The following is a 19,859-nucleotide window of genomic DNA, read 5'->3' on the forward strand; positions in this document are numbered from 1 at the left end:
ACACGGCAGGGCCGCCGGCTGGGTGGGCAGTGCAGGGGGCGGGTGGGCGCGGGGGGGGGGGGGGGCGGCGGGCGCTGCTCGTTCAGGATCATGAAGCACCGCTGTTGATCTAGCTGCACCAGCTTCTCGGGCCTGACCCACGTCAGCTCTGCTCTCGTCTGCACCTGCAGGCCGGATGCCCCGTGTGCAGCCAGCTTTCCTCCCGACTTAACTCAGTACCAAATAGGGGTCTCTTGTGAACGCAGCTGATTTGTGGGCCCTTCAGTGCTCCAGACCCCTGACTGTAAGGGAGCCTGAGAAGAGTTTTCCGCTTTCCCGCCTCTCCATCCAGGAAGGTACAGCCGAAGGAGGGGCAATGGTTGAATGCTGAACAAGTCAGTTCTCACCCAGAGTTGTGGCTGGGGATCAAACCCTTGGCTTTGCCATCTGGCTCAGGGCTCCACCTGCCCAAGGCTCTCTTCAGGGCATGGTATTAATGGAAAACCGTTGCCTCCCTGGCCCAGGAGAGGGTCCAAGGCCAGGTCAGCTGGGCTCTAGACAGCTTGTTAAGACAATTGAGTACTGATCTCTGTTCGCTTTGGTGAGCTGCCGGAGAAGGCAACTTCATTTCTATAGCATCTTTTACATTCCAGGCAATTTATATGCACTGAATCCTAATCTGCATTTTGCAGCTGAAGATACCAGACCTAGAGAGGTCGAGGAAGCTGCCTGAGGTCACATAGCTAGTGAGGGGAAGAAACGACTTGAACCCTGTCTGATGACCCAAAAGAATGTCTGCTCTTAACCTTTACTCTATCTTTGTCATCATTAGAAAAGCTTTTGTATAAAAGCCACTTCCTTCCTTCCTCCCTCCGTTCCTTCCTTATTAGGCACCCATTCTTGGCAGTTTCAGGTGCTGGGGACACAGCTATGGACAAAGAGAGGTAGCTACAGCTTAGTGGTAAGATGAGAGTCGCCAACTCTGCTCCCAGGACCAGGTCAGGGGTGGGGGGGAGAGTGGACACAGACGTGTATTTTTTTTATATCAAACATGTTAGAATAGACTCCTGCCTCTATTTTCTTCTTGAAACCTGTAGTTCTCTTGGTTTAGTTTTTTTTTTTCCTTCCACTTTTGACTGTGTCTTCATTATGGAAAAAGCAGCTGCCCTGTGTGATGGTAGATGGTGTGTCAGGGAGGCGACAGGGCGTGGCGGGGACAGGGGCAATTGGCGAGCTTGGAGCAGTGACAGCTGCAGAAGCTGCACAGTGGCCCCGGCTGATCGTGCGCACCTGCAGGCCCAGTGTTGCCATATCCTCTGCTTTGTTTTTGGAGAAAAGTTGAAAGTGTGGTTGTTGAGTTAAATCTCTCAAGTTTTAAATAGTTGGGTCAACGTTTGAACACATAACGTGAAGAGCAGCGAAACGTCTCTGTGGGCCAGATCTGGACCGTAAGCCACCAGTTGGCAGCCTTGGGCTGAAGAGTAGTCATTTAGCAAGGATGCTGGGTTGGGGTCCAAGCTCGGCCACATTCCAGCTGCAAGGTCAGGGGCGGGCCACAACACCCCTCTGGGCCTCCATTTCCCCCTCTGTAAAATGGGGCTTGTGAACACCGCAGTTAATTGGATGATGAACGTACTGTTTGCCGAACCTCGTTCTAAACTAGCATCTTTCAAACACTGAGTTGTGAGTGAAACTGTTTTAATGGATTGTGACCTGCCTCATTTAAAAGCACAACAGAGCAGGATGGAATAGAATAGGATGCGTCATAGTAAGATGGGTAGGCATTGCTTTGTGAAGCCTATTTCAGACACAGACAATATCTGAACATTCGTATGTACATACACAGGTGCATGCTCTCCTCGGTTTGATGTATCGGCACCTCTCACTGTGGAGTGCAGTCAGAAAAGTCTGGAAGCCACCATTCTAAGTGCTGGTCCTTTTGGCACTCATTCAGTGCTGTGAGCAATCCGTGAGGTTCTATTGTTACTACATGTTACAGCTGGAAAGTGAAGTTCGGAGGGGTGAAGTTCCCAGGGATAGTAACAGGAAGATCTGGGATTTAACCCAAGGCCCCAGGCCTGATCACCATGCGATGCTTCCTTTCCAGCAGGGGATGACATGAGCTAATGCGGGTGGAGGGCTTAGCACCGTGCCGGGGACATAGCAGGTGCTTAGTGTTAGAAGCTGGGCTTGTGTTTACCCCTTCTCATTCAGCCACACCAGGTGGCCAGCAGGATCCAAGGGCCGAGACAGAAGAGGCCCGGGACTGTGCCAACTCTGCTTACCCGTGGGGGGGGGGGGGCAGTTTAGCAGCTACTCATTTTGGGCCAGATACTTCCTGCTGAATTTTATAAATCAGTATTTGGATGGAACCAGCTTATCTCCTTGGATGAACTTCAGGATGTAAAAATAAATCCGGACATTTTTTTCAAACCACACTAACTGTGGTTGCACGCACATTATTAAACATTCGAGCGGCGCGCTCTGGCATTGCCCAGGGCTGTGCGCGCCGATTGCTCGAGGCCGCTGGAGTGTGGGTCGGTTTGCCTTCCCGCAGAGACGCTGCTTTATGCCGGGGTCGCCACTGCGGCCACGGCAGGTGGATTTATCAACTCTTAGGTCTGAACACGTTGTCGACGGTGCTGCCATTTCACCGAAGCAACCCCTGAAGCGTGGGCATGGCCCGATGGCAATGCTTTCTGAATCCTTTCAACGGCAGCCTGCGTCGTTTCCGGGCCCGACTTCGGGGGCAGCGGCCGGCGGCTCGGCCCCGCTGCGGGGTCGCACTGCCCTCTAGTGGTCACCGGCCGGCATAGCTCTGCCAGCGCGGAGCTGGCATCAGCAGCGGCGGAAGGGCCGTGGGGAGCCTGGTCAGAGGTCAGGACGGTGAGGAATGTGGGTAGGGGCTGGGAAAGGCTGTGAGGGAGCCTTTGTGGGGGGGGGGGGGCTGGAAACCTCTTCCATCTTGATCTGGGCGGCGGTTAGCGAAGTGTGAGCCTATGTCAAAATACATCAAGGTGCATACCTACTTGAGCTTTGTGCAGGAAACTGTATGTAGATTATAAAATGAAATGTAAACATCTTTAAGTTCATGGGGAATCCCAGTTGTTTTTGACTGGACACCCTACTTCCAAACCATTGCCCCCAGAACAGCCAGAGTAATTTTTAAAAATGCCAATCAGATCATGCCACTCTCCTGCTTAAAACCCTCAGGTGGGTCCTCAGTGGATTTAGAGTAAAATCCAAACTCCAGTAAAATTCCAAATCCGTGACCAAAAGGATCCAACCACATCTGCCGCGGGGCCTTACCCTCTGACCCCATGACCTGTGACCTCGCCTCTAGTCCTCCCGGGTTTCCCTTCTTTCCTGCCAGCTTGAAAGCTTTGCCCACAAGTTCTATACTTCCTTGTCTCCCCCCTGGAGTGCTTGCCCTGGATTTTCTCACCACCCGGGTCTGAGCTCAGGTGCCACCTGCTCGGAGGTGACCAGGCTGTCCACAGCGTCCCCACACCATTCCGGTTACTCTGTGCCGCATCACCCCAAAGCTTCCTTCTGGACTCTAGCCAGTGTCTGAGAGGAGAGCAGTCCCCATCGTTGACCCAGCAATGCCACGCCATATACTCTGAAAGTCACAATCTCAACCAACCAAAAAGGCCGTCAGTGTTTACCCCTTGGACAAGAGGCTGCCTTTTGGACCCTGAATGTTTCACTGGACAGATCCCGTGATCTCCTTCAAAAGGATGTTCTTAGGCTCCCCCCCTCCTTTTTTAAGTAGGCTCTACACCCAGAGTGGAGTCCAGTGCAGGGCTCGAACTCACAACCCTGAGATCAAGACCTGAGCTGAGCCCAAGAGTCAGGCACTTGGCCTTCTGAGCCACCCCGGTGCCCCTCAGGCCAGCCTTTTGAAATTGGCTGACTTAGGCCTCCAAGATCCACCTTCTCCCTGCTGAGGGTCCCACAGCCGCTGTTCTGCCCTCCAGGTGGTTCTCGGAAGGTTGTGGACTTAGGTTGTAGCTCAAACCTGTGCGCGGGGAGTGTCCAGGGTCATGGGCATGTGGGCTGTGTCCTCCTTGTGGCCACCGGCACTCTGCTGTTCGTCCTGAAGGACAGGTGATGAGTGGGAAAGTCTGCGTCTCACGGTTAATTCGCCGGCTTGTGTCGCCTCCCCTCTGCAGCGAAGTCCGCTCCGTGGGGGTCGGGACTGCCTCGGTCTGTTTCCTCGTCCGCGCCCACAGGCCCAGTAAATGGTAGACCCTGGCTTCCCCTGGCAGAATGGATGAACGGCTAGCACAGCTGCTCTGAGACGGGATGGGGCTTTATCAGGCGTCCCCGGCTCCGACCACGGAGACCACCACTGCCCCGCTTTTGGCAGAGACCAGGCTTCCTGGGACGGGCAAGGAGGAGGCTGCCTGATTCACAGACCAGCTTTCCCCAGCCTCACACTGGCACCCTGAGTCCCACAGGAAAGGGCTAGTGTTGCCGCTTGGGAAACTGGCTAGAAACAAGTGACTAGCTATGACAGAGAAGTCTCTAGAACTGATTATTTGATCTTCAAGATCAGTAATCTAATCACAGCATTCAATATATAAGTAAGGCACTCTCCCACTTACCCATATGTCTGATAGCTCCAACGGGTCACTGTTTTTATTAATTTCTTATATCTTCTTCCAAAGCTGCTTTTTGCAGATATGATCCTACAGGTTTTACTTTTTTCTCCATTTTATTTATTTATTTATTATTTTTTAAAGATTTTATTTATTTATTTGACAGAGAGACAGCGAGAGAGGGAACATAAGCAGGGGGAGTGGGGGGAGGGAGAAGCAGGCTTCCCACTGAGCAGGGAGCCCGATGTGGGGCTCGATCCCAGGACCCTGGGATTGTGACCTGAGCCGAAGGCAGACGCTTAACAACTGAGCCATCCAGGCGTCCCATTTTTTTTTTCCTCCATTTTATATGAAAGGTGGCATATGCCACATGCTGTTCTGAAAATGGCCAGACTGATACGTAGAGAATACTCTTGTTCCTTTTCATGGTTGCATACTATTCCATCCTGTGGCCATATCCTCATTTAACCAGTTCACCACTGACGGGTGTTTGGGTTGTTCTCATTCTTTGCTATTATAATGTTGTAGGAAATAAATCTGTATGGAGTTTTCACACCTACATAAATGTATCTACAGACCGACTCTCAGAAGTGGAATTGCTGGATACAATTTACAAATTGGGTAGATATTGCCAGCTTTCCCTCCTGAGGAGTGCCAATTGCAGCTTCCGCCAGCAATCTGTGAAGGGCCCCACAGCTCCACTGGTATTAGGAGTCCCAAAACTCCTATTTTTGCCAATCTGATGTGGAAAGTGGTATCTCAATGTATGTGTGAGATTGACCATCTTTTTTTTTTTTTTTTTTAATTTGAGAGAGAGAATGAGATAGAGCATGAGAGCGGGGAGGGTCAGAGGGAGAAGCAGACTCCCTGCTGAGCAGGGAGCCCGATACAGGACTCGATCCCGGGACTCCAGGATCATGACCTGAGCCAAAGGCAGTCGCTTAACCAACTGAGCCACCCGGGCGCCCCTTGACCATCTTTTTATAAGTTTAAGAAGCAGTTTTATTTTGTAAAAGATTTTATTTTACACCCATTGTGGGGCCTGAACTCTCAACCCTGAGATATGGAGAGTTGCATGTTTTACCAACTGAGCCAGCCGGTGCCCCAAGAAGCAGTTTTATTTTTTTTTTGAAAAAAATGTAGGGGTGGCTGGCTGGCTCAGTCAGTGAAGTTTGTGACTCTTGATCTCAGGGCTGTGGATTGGAGCCCTGTATTGGATGGAGAGATTACTTAAAAAAATCTTTTTTTTTTTAAAAGATTTTATTTATTTGTCAGAGAGAGTGCACAAGCAGAGGGAGAAGCAGGCCCCTTGCCGAGCAAGGAACCTGAATAGTGACTCGATCTCAGGGCCCTGGGATCATGACCTGAGCCGAAGGCAGATGCTTAACCAACTGAGCCACCCTAAAAAATAAAATCTTTAATATGTCTGTTTTACAGCCTTCAGGCATTTTATTAAAAAAATTTTTTAGAGATCTTATTTTAAGTAATCTCTCCAATGTGGGGCTTGAACCCACAACCCCAAGATCAAGAGTCTCATGATGCTCCCCTGACTGAGCCAGCCAGGCACCTCTCGCCTTCAAGCATTTTATTTATAAATATATATATAATACATAATATATATATATTTAAGATTTATTTATTTGAGAGCAAGAGAGCGAAAGCGTGCACGAGCAGGAGGGGCAGAGGGAGAGGAAGACAGAATCCAAAGCAGACTCTGTGCTCGGCATGGAGCCTGATGCGGGGCTCGATATCATGACCCTGAGATCACAACCTGAGCTGAAACCAAGAGTCAGACACTTAACCAACTGCGCCACCCAGGTGTGCCCCCCCTGCCCCCAGGCATTTTAAAAGATTTGGTTGGTTGTTACTGGTTTCTAAGAGCTCTTTATATATTAGGGGGATTAAATCTTGCTCTTGTCACATTTAAATTTTTTTTAAAGATTTTATTTGTTTATTTGAGAGACAGAGCACGAGCAGGGGGAGGTGCAAAGGGAGAGGGGAAGCAGATTCCCCACTGAGCGGGGAGCCTGATGTGGGACTGGATCCCAGAACCCTGGGATTGTGACCTGAGCCGAAGGCAGACACTTAACTGAGCCACCCAGGCGCCCCTGCCAGTGCATTTTAGATACTTGATTAATATCTGATGAAAAATACCCAGCTCCAGTTGTCGGTAATAGGAATGTTTGATTTCCTGAGTAGATATCTGAGCCTGTGAGATATAATACTCCTCCTAATAACACTATTTATTATGTGCTATATAAGCTTTTGGTTGCAAATAACTACGGAAGAACCAACTCAAAATATTTGAACCATAAGGACATTTGTTAACTCACATAATAAATTTAACCTATTTTTCCAAAACAATTATCCTTTTAAGAATTAATGCTTTATCAATAGAAATCTTCTACTCTAAGTATGTGGACTATTGCCTATAAATGAAACCAAACTGAAAAGTCCAAAGATGGAGAGAAAGAGACTGAATTTAAAAATTTAAAGCCATATCTTGAATTCTGCATTTGGGATGGGGATGTCTGAGGTCACACATCCCTAAACTTTTCAGTCAAGTAAGCCAAAGAATTCTGTTTTTGTTTTGTTTTGTTTTGTTTAAGCCACTTTGTGGTGTTCCTGTCCTTTGCAATGGAAAGAAATTCCAATGGTGGCTGATTTCTAAAGCCCTTGGACAGGCAGATACCTTCAGCCCCAGAGGTTGACCCGAGGACTTCGTTGTGTCTCTGTCCTGTGGCTGGGCTGGTCAGGAAGTTCTCAAGTCATGCTCAGACTTCTGGGAGGCCAAGGGCCTTTGTTTGTGAGTGCTGAATACTCCAGTTACTCTACTTCTAAGATTGTTCTCAAGAGCTGCAAGATACTGCTGGGGGAACAGTGAAGATGAAGCAGCCTGGGGCCAGTGAATCTTAGCTATCCACCACCCATCCATCCATCATCCATTCCTTCATCCCTCCACCCACCCACCACCATAACCCATCTGCCGTCCATCTGTCTGACCATCCGTCTGTCCGTCCATCCTGTCCCTCCATCCATCCTTCAGCCTTCATTAAGTGCCATATCTGCGTCAGACTGTTACGGGTACTGAATATTCAGAATGAGGAAGACACTATCCTTGACCACTGGGAGCTCTGCGTCCTCTAGAATTCAGGCTAAAACACTTACATAAGACTGTGGACTACTAGCTTCCCTCAGAACCAGCACTGGACATTTAGTCCTCACAAGAGGAAAGTAGTTGACCACCTGGGTAGCTAATCTCAGGACTAAGGGGCAGGTGTGTTTCACCCAAACCTCCTCTGTGTGGATGGCTGAAAATCTATTAGTACCTCTAATGGAAGCCTCAAGAGTGGTCATAAAGGAGTGACACCCTACCCCACTTCAAAATGTAAACGTGGTTTTATTTAATGCCTTTTATCTGTCACAAAGTACCGCCGCCTCCCCAGGGTCCCCTCTTCCTAGAAAACAAGATGGCAGCATAAGGCACGTGCACTGTCCACATGACGTCAGGTTAGGTCCTTAAAAATAAAAGTAAGCAATAGTCTTCCCATCAGCCCCGAATCGCCTCCCTCACCAATTGTTCAGAGAATGATTGTCCCCCCAAAGCACAACTTGGAGCAGAGAGTGCTTAAATGAGAACTGCACCACCCCACATGCCAGGTTAGAAAACCAAACCAAACCAACGACTAAGAAAACCAACAACACAGGTACGAGAGCATAATACCGGAGTAATGAGATTAGTCCATAAATTAAAAAGGAAAAAAAAAAAAAAGACAAACCCAAGCCTGTCCCCTCCTCATCACCAGCGCTCCCCCAAATCAGCAATTCCTCGCTTTTGTTCTGTTGAGTCTTGTGGAAAAGCCTGGACTCCGAGCCAGCCCTTTTCTCCAAAGTTAAATATTCCCAAAAGCCACGGGGGGGTACTCTGCGTCTCAGGACCCGCGCTTGGACTAAAAGGACAGCCGCTGAGATGGTCACCAGGCACGTCCTCTCGGCCGCAGGGACCCTGCCCAGCGTCCAGCATCTGGCAGGCAGGCGGGGAAGGCGAGGGCCTGGGAGGGGGTGGGATGCGCCCGCGACGGCAGGTGGCGAGGCCGTGGCTTCTGCTATAAATACTCGAGCTCCAGCGCGTGCCGCAGCGCCTCCAGGTCGGCGTGGCAGGATATCCGCCAGAAAGGCATGTTGTGCTGGAACACAGAAGAGCAGCTGCGCGGTTAGGGCCCCGTCCCCTGCAGCCCCCACCACCCCCCGGGTCAGAGCCCGATGCCAAGGCCACCCGAGGCGGCGTGGCCTGTGGGCGTCTCCCGAACCACGGGGGCAGATCCCACCCCCACCCCCCCCGCGAGGGTCCATTCCCTCGGAGCCCGGGCTGCCCGGCTCATCTCGAGCAGCCTGGCAGACGGTCTGACCCTCCCGCCATCTCTGGGAAGGTCCTAGGTCCTATAGGTGGCGTGCTGACCCGGACTGAAAGCAGGCAGTGAGAAGGCCGTGCCTTCTGAAAAAGTTGTCCTTGGTCCTGCTACCTCGAGGAGAAAGTCTCAGCCAGGGGCTCGTGTGCCTCGCACCCCTCCCTAACGTTTGCTCATCGCCAAATGAACAGACGGAGCCGGTCCCAGCCAGGGTCGGGCCGGCCGGCCTCGGCGGACGGGACGACGTCAGTGTTCTTGCCTGTGAAATGGGCAGCCGATTTGCCGCATACAGCTGTTGCGGCTCTTGCGGGCGCCCGGCCCGTCCACTCGGGGCTGCTGTGACGATTACGTCTAGGCGCACGAGGGCGCAAGGGCGAGGGACACGGTCGTGCGGGGCGCGTGTGCGCAGGTGTGCAGGGCCGGGGGTGGGGAGAGGCTGGCTAGCGAGTTCCTCGGTGTCACGATGCAGAGTTTGGATTTCACGGTATCAGCCTGTGACACCCAGTGCCTTAAACAGTAGTCTCTTAAAGCTGCCGTTCCGGAGCCAGCCCCTCTGCTGGTGCTGTGTGCTTCCTAGCGCACCGAACTGCCCAGACAAAAGCACGAGCACCTTTTTCAAGTGGGCATGAGAGCGAGAAAGAAGAGAACTGACTCAGCCGAAGTTAAACTGCCGGCAAGCCAGAACGAACTGCCCTCACGGTCACGGTCACCACACGGTCATTAACATTCGGTGAGAGTGCATGTTCTGTGCCACACACATGACCTTGTTTAACCTGGTCACTAATGCTCAGGGAGGCACTCTGTCTTACTTCACAGATGAGGACACTGAGCCACGGAGAGGTCATGTCAGGCTCCAGAGAAGAAAGCTGACTGCACTTTTATCACTGGAAGATTTAGTCATTGGCTAAAGTTGCCTGCCCAATACCACTCTCTCCTTTCTTGCTTGTAGAACTCAGAATTTGGCAGCACTGTGCCCAGACCTAGGGGATGAGCTATGATCGTCTAAGCAAGCTGTGACAACCCCAGCCCTGTTTGCCAGGGATTTGTCCTGTATCCCCCCCCCTTTTTTTTTTAAGATTTTATTTATTTGGAGAGAGAGAGATGAGTGGGGGACAGAGGCAGAGGGAGAGGGAGAAGTAGACTCCTCACTGAGCAGGGAGCCCATTGTGGGGCTTGATCCCAGGACCCTGAGATCATGGCCTGAGCTGAAGGCAGACGCTTAACTGACTGAGCCACCCAGGCGCCCGGGTCTTGTGTTCCTCTTGACTTGTGACCCACTGAAGCCAATGAGGAAGGTGGTAAGGGGCTTCTGGGAAAGGTTTTCCTCCAGGATTAGAGGGAGGCACCTGAGGAGAGAACTCCTTCCTCCTTACTTTCCCTATTTGGATGCTGTCATGTTAGTATGTGATGCCTGGAGTTGTGGCAGCTATTTTGAGATCACAAGGCAACAAATAAGAAAATAAAAAACCAAAGATGGTTAGAAAGGTAGAGCGAAATGACAGAAAGGGATGTTTGGTGAATTTCTGACCCATGGCAACAACCTAGGGCACAACTGTTTCTAATCTTATAAGGTGAGCAAGTGTTTAACACCATTACATAGGCTTTCTGCTACCTGCAGCTAAAAGATACTGAGCCTCCACAAGACAGTCATTGGCCTTAAATTATTTACTAAGTGAACAGATGGTGCTTGATGAACATTTGGATGCCTGGAGTTCTGCCCTGTGAGCTTCCATGTCCACCGGCTAGAAATTATACAGGCATCCTTTTGGTTCCTGGAACACATCAGATCATTTCCTGCCTCTGGGAGCTCTGCACTTATCACTCTGCCATCTCTTTATATATCATTGTTTATCTTTACCTTCCTGGTCTGTGGTAGGCAGAATAATAGCCCCCAAAGATGTCCAACTGATCCCTAGAACCTGTGAATAAAGGGATTTTGTGGGCGTGATTAAGTGAAGGATCTTGAGATGGGGAGATGATTCAGAGGGCAGGGACTGTGTCTGATGGTCCACTGCCGTGCACTCCGTGGGGCCTCCTGCTCAGCTGACACGCACACACAGGGTCACCACTGGAGTCACAGAGAAGAAATCCACAGGCACGAAATGAACAAGGTGGTTTTGTGTTGTGGTGAGCACTATGAAGGAACCAGAACGGGGAGGCAGGGCCGAAAGCAGCTGGGGGAGGGTGTCTGTTCTGATAGCTGGGGTCAGGGAAGGCCTCTCTAGGGGGTGACAGTTAAGCAGCCTGCAGAGGGCAAGTAGGAGGTGCAAACCTGTGGGGGGAGGTAGTTGAGGCAGAAGACAAAACAAGTGCAAAGGCCCTGAAGACAGTTCGAGCTTGGAATGTCACGTTCACTGCTGCATAGCACGGCTCCTGGCGCACAGTAGGTGCTCAAACACACGGGGAAGGAATGAAGAGGAAGGGAGAGGCGACAAGAAGGAAGGCGGGCTTCTCAAAGTTCTCAGCGAACACATCTTTTTCTCTCTTGCTCAAAGGAAGCAGCGTACTATCCATCATGGGTAACAGATGCTATTTCTTTAATGCGTTCCAATTCTCCCCGCTCCCCCACCCCCTCCTCGCTGCAGCCAAACCTTCCTTTCTCTGCAAAGATGGATTTTGGTTCCTGCCCGGCCAATCCTGTCCCCTTTTAAAGAGTGTAATTCATTTTTCTGGGAGGAAATGAGCAAAGGTGGGAGAGACTGTCTCAGCCATCTCCATCCCAGGCCTAGAGCACAGGTGGATTTATCACTTGCGGAGAGGTGGAGACAAATGACCCACTAAAACGGAGATATTAACAACACTGTCAGCCCCAACAGTCCAAGCCCCTTGTCCTGTCGCCGTATTTCACGCTGCTCAGGTGTCCGGCAGCCTGTGCTAATGACTCCCATCCGTCAGGCCGGGGGAGCGGCTGGTGCACAGCATTCCTCGCTAATGCGCTGGGGCTGCTGCTTCAGTTGCAGAGGTTTTTAGGGGAGCTCAGTGGATGGGGGTGTGCGCCCCCTGGTCTTCCTTGGTAGAAGGCCCCAGCTCAGGGGTCAGGACAGAGTGTTTGAAACTCCTAGGTCCACCTCCTTCCTGCTTGGCGTTTGGAGTAAAACGCACCTCAGTTTGCCTGTACCAGCTGTGTGACCTGAGGTACATTACTTAACCTCTCTGAGTCTCAAATACAGCCTCCGTAAAATGAAGCAAATGACACCCCCTCTGCAGGGGGGTTGGAGGATTCAGTGACACGAGGATGCCAGTAATCAAGAGGAGGGGTACGGGCATGCGGTTAGGTCGGGCCCCCTGGGTGCCAGTGACAGCCCTGCCCCAGGCCAGCTGTGATGGAGACTGCCAGCCCCCCCGCCCAAGCAGCCCCCGTTTTTCTTAGCTGGGTAGGTGGTGGCTCAGAAGGGCGACATCTGCGAGCTAGAGCCGTGCAGGGTGTGACCAGGTGACCCAGGTCTGGCCGCTGGGGTGTGAGCAGCAGTGCCGTCCACCCGTGTCCCCTGGGCCCTTATAGCGATGGGGCAGCCTCCCCCTTTCCCTTGCCAGGGGCCGCCGTGCAGACAGCGGGGGGGGGGGGGGGGGGGGGGGGCGAGAGAGCAGCCCTGGGCCGGCAGAGCAACAAGATGGAGGGGGCCTGGGTCCCCGGGGCTGGCGCAGCCGGGCCTGAAGCTCACGGTGTCTTACACGAGAGGCTGCGCTCTCTGCTGTCCTAACGGCTGTCGAGCGTCTCTGGCCACCCCAACCCTTCTGCACAGAACCTGGGCGGCACTGGCCCAGTGAGACCCTCCCGCCCCGCTCCTGCTGGAGATCACTCTCTCCACCCCTCTGCCGGTCTCGGTCAAGTGCGTCTCCCATGGGCTCTGAGCCAACGAGCGATTTGGGTGAGCTTTCACCTCCTGTGCAGATCCGCATTCATCTCTTCTTTCTCCGCTGGTTCTGAATTTCTAACGGTCATGTTCTCCCACCATCCCGGGAGTGATACCAGAGGCTCGGGTGGTGGGGCACGCCCTCGGCAAGGTCCCTCCGCTCAGCCCCAGGCGCGCTTGTGCGGCTGCTGGTCCAGCTTAGGGGGGCGCCACCTGCTGAAGGCCACACAGCCCAAAGGGCAGAGCTAGGATTTAGGGTAAAATGTGTGCCCCTGGCCGCATCGTTCTGTGGGAGCAGGGCTGGCGGTAGGGTGAGGCCGGGGAGGTGCCTGGTCCGGTACGGAAGGCGAGCCCAGACTAGCTGTTCTCAAAGGAGGAAAAGCCTGCCCCCCTAGGGGTCAGTGTGGAAATTTCTAGAGCTGTGAATTTCGACTTCTAATGATTTGGGGGCAGTGCCGGTGGGGTCCTGCCTCATCTCACGCACCTGGGACCTGACTGGTTTTCGAACGTCCTATCAGATAGTCCAGTTAAGTACAAACCTGTACGGAGTAATCTGAGCCTGGACTCTTAACACTGTCCCTGTTACACAGATATCAAATCTTGTCCATGCTTTTAATAAAACCTGCATTTCCAGGAGTGCAACTACTGTGTACAGCAGTGGAAGTCTGTGTCTTGTTTTATTCAGGATCTCTCTAGGAGCTGCTTAGCAGTCTGCAGAAATCAGCCACAGCCCCTCACCTGGCTCCCGAATGGCTGAGACCGCGCACCTGTGTCCCTGTGTTGGCCGGGTCACAGCCACGGCTCGCGTGGGTACAAGCCCTGGGATTTTGTGCCTGAACATTTACGTGTGGAAGCGCAGGCTACTGTGAGTGTAAATAACTTTGCCTTTATTTCTCTTCGGTAACACCATTAGATCTTGACCTTTCAGCCACTATGGTAATAGTGTCCAGGACCATTAGGATTTCATTTCAGGAGAGTAAAGGGGTCATTTTCAAACATTTACTATGCTGCCCTGACAAACTCCAGCGGCAAGAAGGTGGGAACAGGTCAGTGGCCGCTCCACCGAGGTCCCTGTCCCTGTCTGGGCGAGGGCCAGAGGGCCGGTGAGGGGGCAGGGGCCGCAGGCCTACGCTGCTTCTCCGGTCCAGCCGTGCTCGAAGCTGAGCTTTATTTTGATCGCTGTCCCATGTTGAGCGTTAGAACTCAGCTTGGCGGGGGGGCTCTAGAGGCCCTGGCCGTGGCTCGTCTCATCACACAGACCATGCTCTTGAGCTGGCACGGTGCTTCTGGGACACCAGTAATCTCTGGTAATTCCTGTGATCGTGACATTGCCTTGGCCAGTCCTTGTGTATCACCTCTACTACAATTATTTACTTAATACTTTTCTCGCTGAATCAATTCATTTTTAAAGTTAAATATGCTTTAGAAAGAAGTGCTCAGCTTCCTCCTGGGCCTCCCCTCCTGGGCACTCTCCACTGCCCGGCCCACCAGTGTGGCCATGCTGGCTCCCTGCGGGAAGCTCCAGCCTGCAGACCTTGGAATCTCTTGGTTCCTCTCTGGGACTGCCTTCCCTCTGACATCTACTTGGCTCACTGCCTCTCCTCCTCCTCTCTTTGCTCAGATGTCACCTGGCAGCGAGGCCTGCCTTGACCACTGTGCATGCTGGCAGCCGGCCCCACCCCCATAGTCCCATCTGTCCCCAGTCCCTGCTTTTCTCCAAAGCTCTGGTCACCACCTCCTGTGACACGTTACACTCCTGTGTCTCCTGCCTGCCCCAGGCTGGAGCTGAGTGAGGGCGGGAGCCTGTCCCTCTGCTCACGGCAGGCCCCCCAGCGCCCGCCACAGTCACGGGCACGCAGCAGATGCGCAGGGACGGAGCTCACCCACTAGGCGCAGCGTTCGCGCCTAAGACCCGGTCGTCGAGGCCCCGAACAGAGTATGGACAGCGGGGGGGGAGGGAGCTGCAGGCAGGCCTGGGTCACTGGAAGACCCGAGTGGTACCTGATCAGGGAATTCTTCCCTCTGAAGGTTGCTGGAGCCTGGGGGAGGGGAAGGGGAGGAACCTTGCAGGGGGCAAGGCCTTCTAGCTCCGCCCCCAGGGCCTTCTCCTGGGACCCTCTTTTTCAGGCTTTGTCCGCTGAGACTCTAAACATTTCTGCATTTCCCTGAAATCTGTTGCTGGGGAGGGAAGGGGGAAACCAGGTCCTCCCGATTAAGCTCTGTGACATTAACAGTCCACTTCCCAGGCCTCTGGGTGGGGGGGGGGTGGCAGGCTCTCTGGGATGCTGTTGACAGGTCCAGACCCAGGACTTGGGCAGCTGTTCCTTTTCCAAGAGCAGAGCTGCGGCCACCAGAATCCCCTGCCTCTCTCCTCATGGGCCCAAGATCACAAATGCAGGATTTTCTTTCTCATTAGCTTAATGCTGTCTTTATTAACTGGGAAGGGTTCCTGGAACATATGATCAGTAAGTATGGAATAAAGCGCGCACACGTGCACCAGCCCCCCACCAGCCTGCCTGACAGGGTGTCTCTGGGCTCCAGAGCAGTTGTCCTAGAAAAAATCCAGGGCTATGAGGGGCGGCAGCCAAAGGCACTGAGGGGGATTTGCAGAAGGAAATTACTCAGGATGCTTCTGCGATTGCAAATGGGAAGGGACCGGGGAGGTAAGAGCCTGGGAAGGAGGGGACCTAGCCAGCGCTGGGGTGGGGGGCGGTGGGGGAAATCCTCGTAAAGAGCCCAGGAAACCCACGAGCCTGTCTCAAGAGGAGAAGCAGAGTCTGAGAGGTGGACAGAGTACCTTCTTTGCCCCCTGCTCCTCTTCCACGCCGTCACCGATCACGATGTAGACGGCTTTTCTGCCGAATCGCTGCATTATCCTCTCGAAACAGCTCTCCTTCCCTGCACACGCAAGAACGGGGGAAAGAAAAGACGCCTGCTGAGCACCCAGGATTGCGGGGACTCCTAACCTGAACCAAGTGCTTGCTGGGAGCAGCCCCCTCCTGAGGGCCAAGCACTGATCGGCTCGTCCTCAAGCAGCGTGCGCACTGTCACCATCCCCACGTGAGTGGTGACAGCGTGGGGGCGCAGAGGGGCTCAATGGCTTGCTCAGAGTGACACAGAAGACAGAGTGCAGAGGCTTGAAGCGGGCTCCGGAGTCGACACGGCTGGCTGGGGCAGGGGCGCCAGACCCACTTCACAGTTGAGGACACCAGGCGGCATGATTTAGGAGGCAGAGGTGCCAGGATTCACACGTCCACAGGTGGCAGCCTGGTGACAGACTGGGCCCTCAGGTTGACTCCCCTGCCCATTTTTTTCTTGCTACCCGTTGATGACCACCCCTTCATATCTGCCTCCTTCCCAGGCGTGCAGACAGCTGTATAAATCCAGACACACTGGATTCAGATCTTAGCTCATCCCAACGAGTGTAGTAACAAGAAGGAAACAGCAGTGCTAAAAACAGCAGTCCCTCTCTGACTTTACGGTCTGCTAGGTGCTCTAAGTGCTTCGCCCACATCAGGATTTCTCAGCCTTGGTGTTACTGGCACGTGGGGCAGGATGAGGCTTTGCTAAGGGGGCTGCCCTGTTCGTGGGGGATGTTTGGGGGCATCCCTGGTCTCCACCCAGGAGATGCCTGGAGCACCTCCTCCAGTTGAAAAAACAATGTCTCCAGATGTTGCCAGATATCTCCTGGGAGGCAAAATGCTTCCCCACTCTGTTGGGGAACACTGACTTAGGTTATTCATTTACTGTCGTCACGGCAATCCTTATGAAATTGCAATTAATAGAATTCCCATTTTAGAGATAAACTGAGGCTGGTGGAGGGCCCCGAAGAGAAGCAGAGGAAGAGTATCAACAGTAGTTATAATAATAACACAGCTCTTACTTTTGTGCTCTGCTGGGAACATGCACTGTTCCCTTGTGTCAGACGTTTAGGGGGATTCTGATCATCCATTTTGACAGACTGAGAAGCTGAGGCACAGAGAGATCACTTGCCTGGGGCACCCGGCTAGCAGGCGCAGAGTCGGGATTCAAACCTAGGCTGCCCAAGTTGCTTGAGCTCTGAGCTACTCTGTTCTGCGCTCTAGGCAGGACTCAGCCCTGCTGGGAGCAGCGGCGGGTCAGAGCTGTGAATCGTAACTGTCTTCTGAGGCAGAACTACGTTACACTTTGCAAGGCCTTTCACTACAGCAGGTGGGGTCTACCCCCCACCCCACTAACATTGGGTTGACCGTGTGACTGGCTTTGACCACTCCTGGAATGCTAAGGACCTGCCACGGGAAGTGTGTGTGGGTGGTGTGGCTTGGCTCCCTTTACTTCTGCTATCTGTCAGAAGAAGAATGTGCCCAATGGCCGCAGTGAGTAATGGTCCCACGGTGAGAGGACATATAGAACAGAGCAGAACCTGGAGGAGATCCCAGCGGAGTCACCGCCAATTCCCCAGACGCGTGAGTGAGAAACACCGTAAGCCACTGAGGTGTGTTATGCAGCCTTATTGGAGTAGAAACCTGACCATTGAAAAAAATGCTTAAGTTAAAATGGGGAGCTGGAGGCCAAATTTCTATGCAGTCTCAACTCTGATAACCCTCAGTGTGTTGACCTTCAGGCTCCCCAAGTGGGAAGGAAGACACTCTAACACATCCCTGATGGCATTTGATTCCTCTTACATAGAAACAGAATCAATGGGCTGAATGGAAATTCTAGATGTGCCTGGGTTATGGATGCCTTTCTTGCAAAATCTACAGAAAAAAGTGCTGTTAAATGAAACTTTGCCTTAAAACTTTTATCACAGGACTGAATGGAGTTTTTCACGTGTTCATGTTCATTGTGAGTTTTCCATTCTCATTTGGCCACTGACTGGATCCTTCGTTCATGAGTCAGGTCTTGAGACATGCCCTCCTGGGCCAGAGTTTCTCGAACATTCCAGAACTACCTTCACCATTGTGACCAAATCTGGGAACTCTTGTTATGTAATCTTAAAAAAAAAAAATCAACTCCCACTTCTATTTTTACTGAAATGAATTCATTTAAATACAGAATAGAATCACTGTATTAAAAAGCACACCAGATCAGGAGCCCAGGATGGCGGAGGAGTAGGAGACCTGGATTTTGTCTGGTCCCAGGAATTCAGCTGGTTAGGGATCAAACCATTCTGAACACCTACGAACTCAACAGGAGATCAAAGAAAAGAATAGCAGCAACTCTCTGAACAGAAAAGTGACCATTCTCTGGAAGGTAGGATGTGTGGAGAAGTGAATCCGAGGCGATATTCGGGAGGATAGAAGGCGGGGGAGGGGCCTCCGTTGGCCGCTTCTGGCAAGTGATAGAGCCGCGGAGCACAAAATCGGAACTTTTAGAAGTCGGCTCCGCTGAGGGACGTCGCTCCAGTGGCTAAGCGGGGGGTGGAACCCTCGTGGGACAGTGTGGTCTCAGGACCCTCAGGGTCACAGAAAGACCGGGGGTGCCTGAGTGTGGCAGAGCTGCCAGGTATCGGAGCAGGGAAGCCGGCTGCAGAGACGGAGCCGAGGAGCGGGCTCTCAGCTCGGGGTTGCCATAAACCGTGATCCGGGGCACAGTCGGGCCACTGCTCCTCCAGCAGGGACCCAACAAGCGGCAGATCCGGGGAGACTCCCCTTCCTCCCCTGGGAGGAGTGGCACGGGAGCGCACTGCAGGGATCTGCTGGGTTTGGAGACTCCGCACGGGGTCGGGTGCCAGAGATAGAAATGCGCGGTCACAGGCCGGGTGAGCGCGGAGTGCGGCCGGAGACCAGGGAGACGGGAGTGACTGACTGCTTTTCTCTGGGGGCTCACTGAGGAGCGGGACCCCGAGTTCTCGGCTCCTCCGGGGCGGAGACTGGGAGGCTGTCATTTTCACTCTCTGCCTCCAAAGCTGTATGGAAAGCTTGCAGGAAACAAAAGCTCCCGAGAGCAAACCCCGGCAGATTACTTAGCCTGGACCGGGCAAGGGCGGGGCAATTCCCCCTCCGGCAAAGACATTTGGGAACCACTGTGACAGGCCCCTCCCCCAGAAGATCAGCAAGAACAGCCAGCCAAGACCAAGTTTACCGATCAATGAGAACGGCAGAACTCCAGTGCTAGGGGAATAATGCACATAGAATCCCTGGCTTTTTTACCATGATTCTTTAGTCTTTCAATTTTTAAAATTTTATTTTGTAAAAATTTTCGTCTTTCCTTTTCCAACCAACTTATTAATTCCTTTTTAAAAATCTTTTTTAATTTTCATTTTTACAGTCATATTCTATCCCTTCATTGTATTTAAAATTTTGGGATGCAGTTTCTTCTAACAGACCAAAATATACCCAAAATCTACTGTATGGCTCTGTTCTATTCACCAGCCTGATCATATGCTCTCTTTTTTCTTTTCCCTCCAGTTTCAGGTCTCTTCTGATTTGTTTAGTGTATATTTCTGTGGGGTCGTTGTTGCCTTTTAGCATTTTGTTCTCTCGTTCATCTATTCTTCTCTGGACAAAATGACAGGATGGAAAAACTCACCTCAAAAAAAAGAACAAGAGGCAGTACTGACTGCCAGGGACCTAATCAATACGGACATTAGTAAGATGTCGGAACTAGAGTTCAGAATAACGATTATAAAGATACTAGCTGGGCTTGAAAAAAGCATAGAAGACGCTAGAGAATCCCTTTCTGGAGAAATAAAATCTAACCAAGTCGAAATCAAAAAGGCTATTTAATGAGGTGCAATAAAAAATGGAGGCTCTGACTGCTAGGATAAATGAGGCAGAAGAGAGAATTAGTGATATAGAAGACCAAATGATGGAGAACAAAGAAGCTGAGAAAAAGAGGTAAACAATACAGGATCACGAGGGGAGAATTTGAGCAGTAAGTGATATCATAAAGTGAAACAATATTAGAATAATTGGGATCCCAGAAGAAGAAGAAAGAGAGAGGGGCAGAAGGTATATTGGAGCAAATTATAGTGGAGAACTTCCCTAATTTGGGGAAAGAAACAGGCTCAAAATCTAGGAGGCATAGAGAAC

At 52.1% G+C, this 19,859-nt stretch overlaps 1 protein-coding gene across 1 annotated transcript in view; it reads right to left on the bottom strand.

The window, feature by feature from the left end:
• Positions 1-7,969: 7,969 nt before the first annotated feature.
• EYA2 (EYA transcriptional coactivator and phosphatase 2) overlaps positions 7,970-19,859 on the bottom strand; it is a 264,389-nt gene continuing 252,499 nt past the window's right edge. Inside the window, exons 15-16 of the mRNA XM_032419638.1 lie at positions 15,644-15,744; positions 7,970-8,770 (exon numbers count right to left, since the gene is read on the bottom strand). Of these exons, the coding sequence (XP_032275529.1) occupies positions 8,690-8,770; positions 15,644-15,744 (182 nt within the window). The 3' untranslated portion in view covers positions 7,970-8,689. The remainder of the gene's footprint in view (positions 8,771-15,643; positions 15,745-19,859) is intronic.

The sequence above is a fragment of the Phoca vitulina genome, unplaced genomic scaffold, assembly GCF_004348235.1.
Source record: "Phoca vitulina isolate PV1807 unplaced genomic scaffold, GSC_HSeal_1.0 scaffold22, whole genome shotgun sequence".
NCBI classification, from domain to species: domain Eukaryota; kingdom Metazoa; phylum Chordata; class Mammalia; order Carnivora; family Phocidae; genus Phoca; species Phoca vitulina.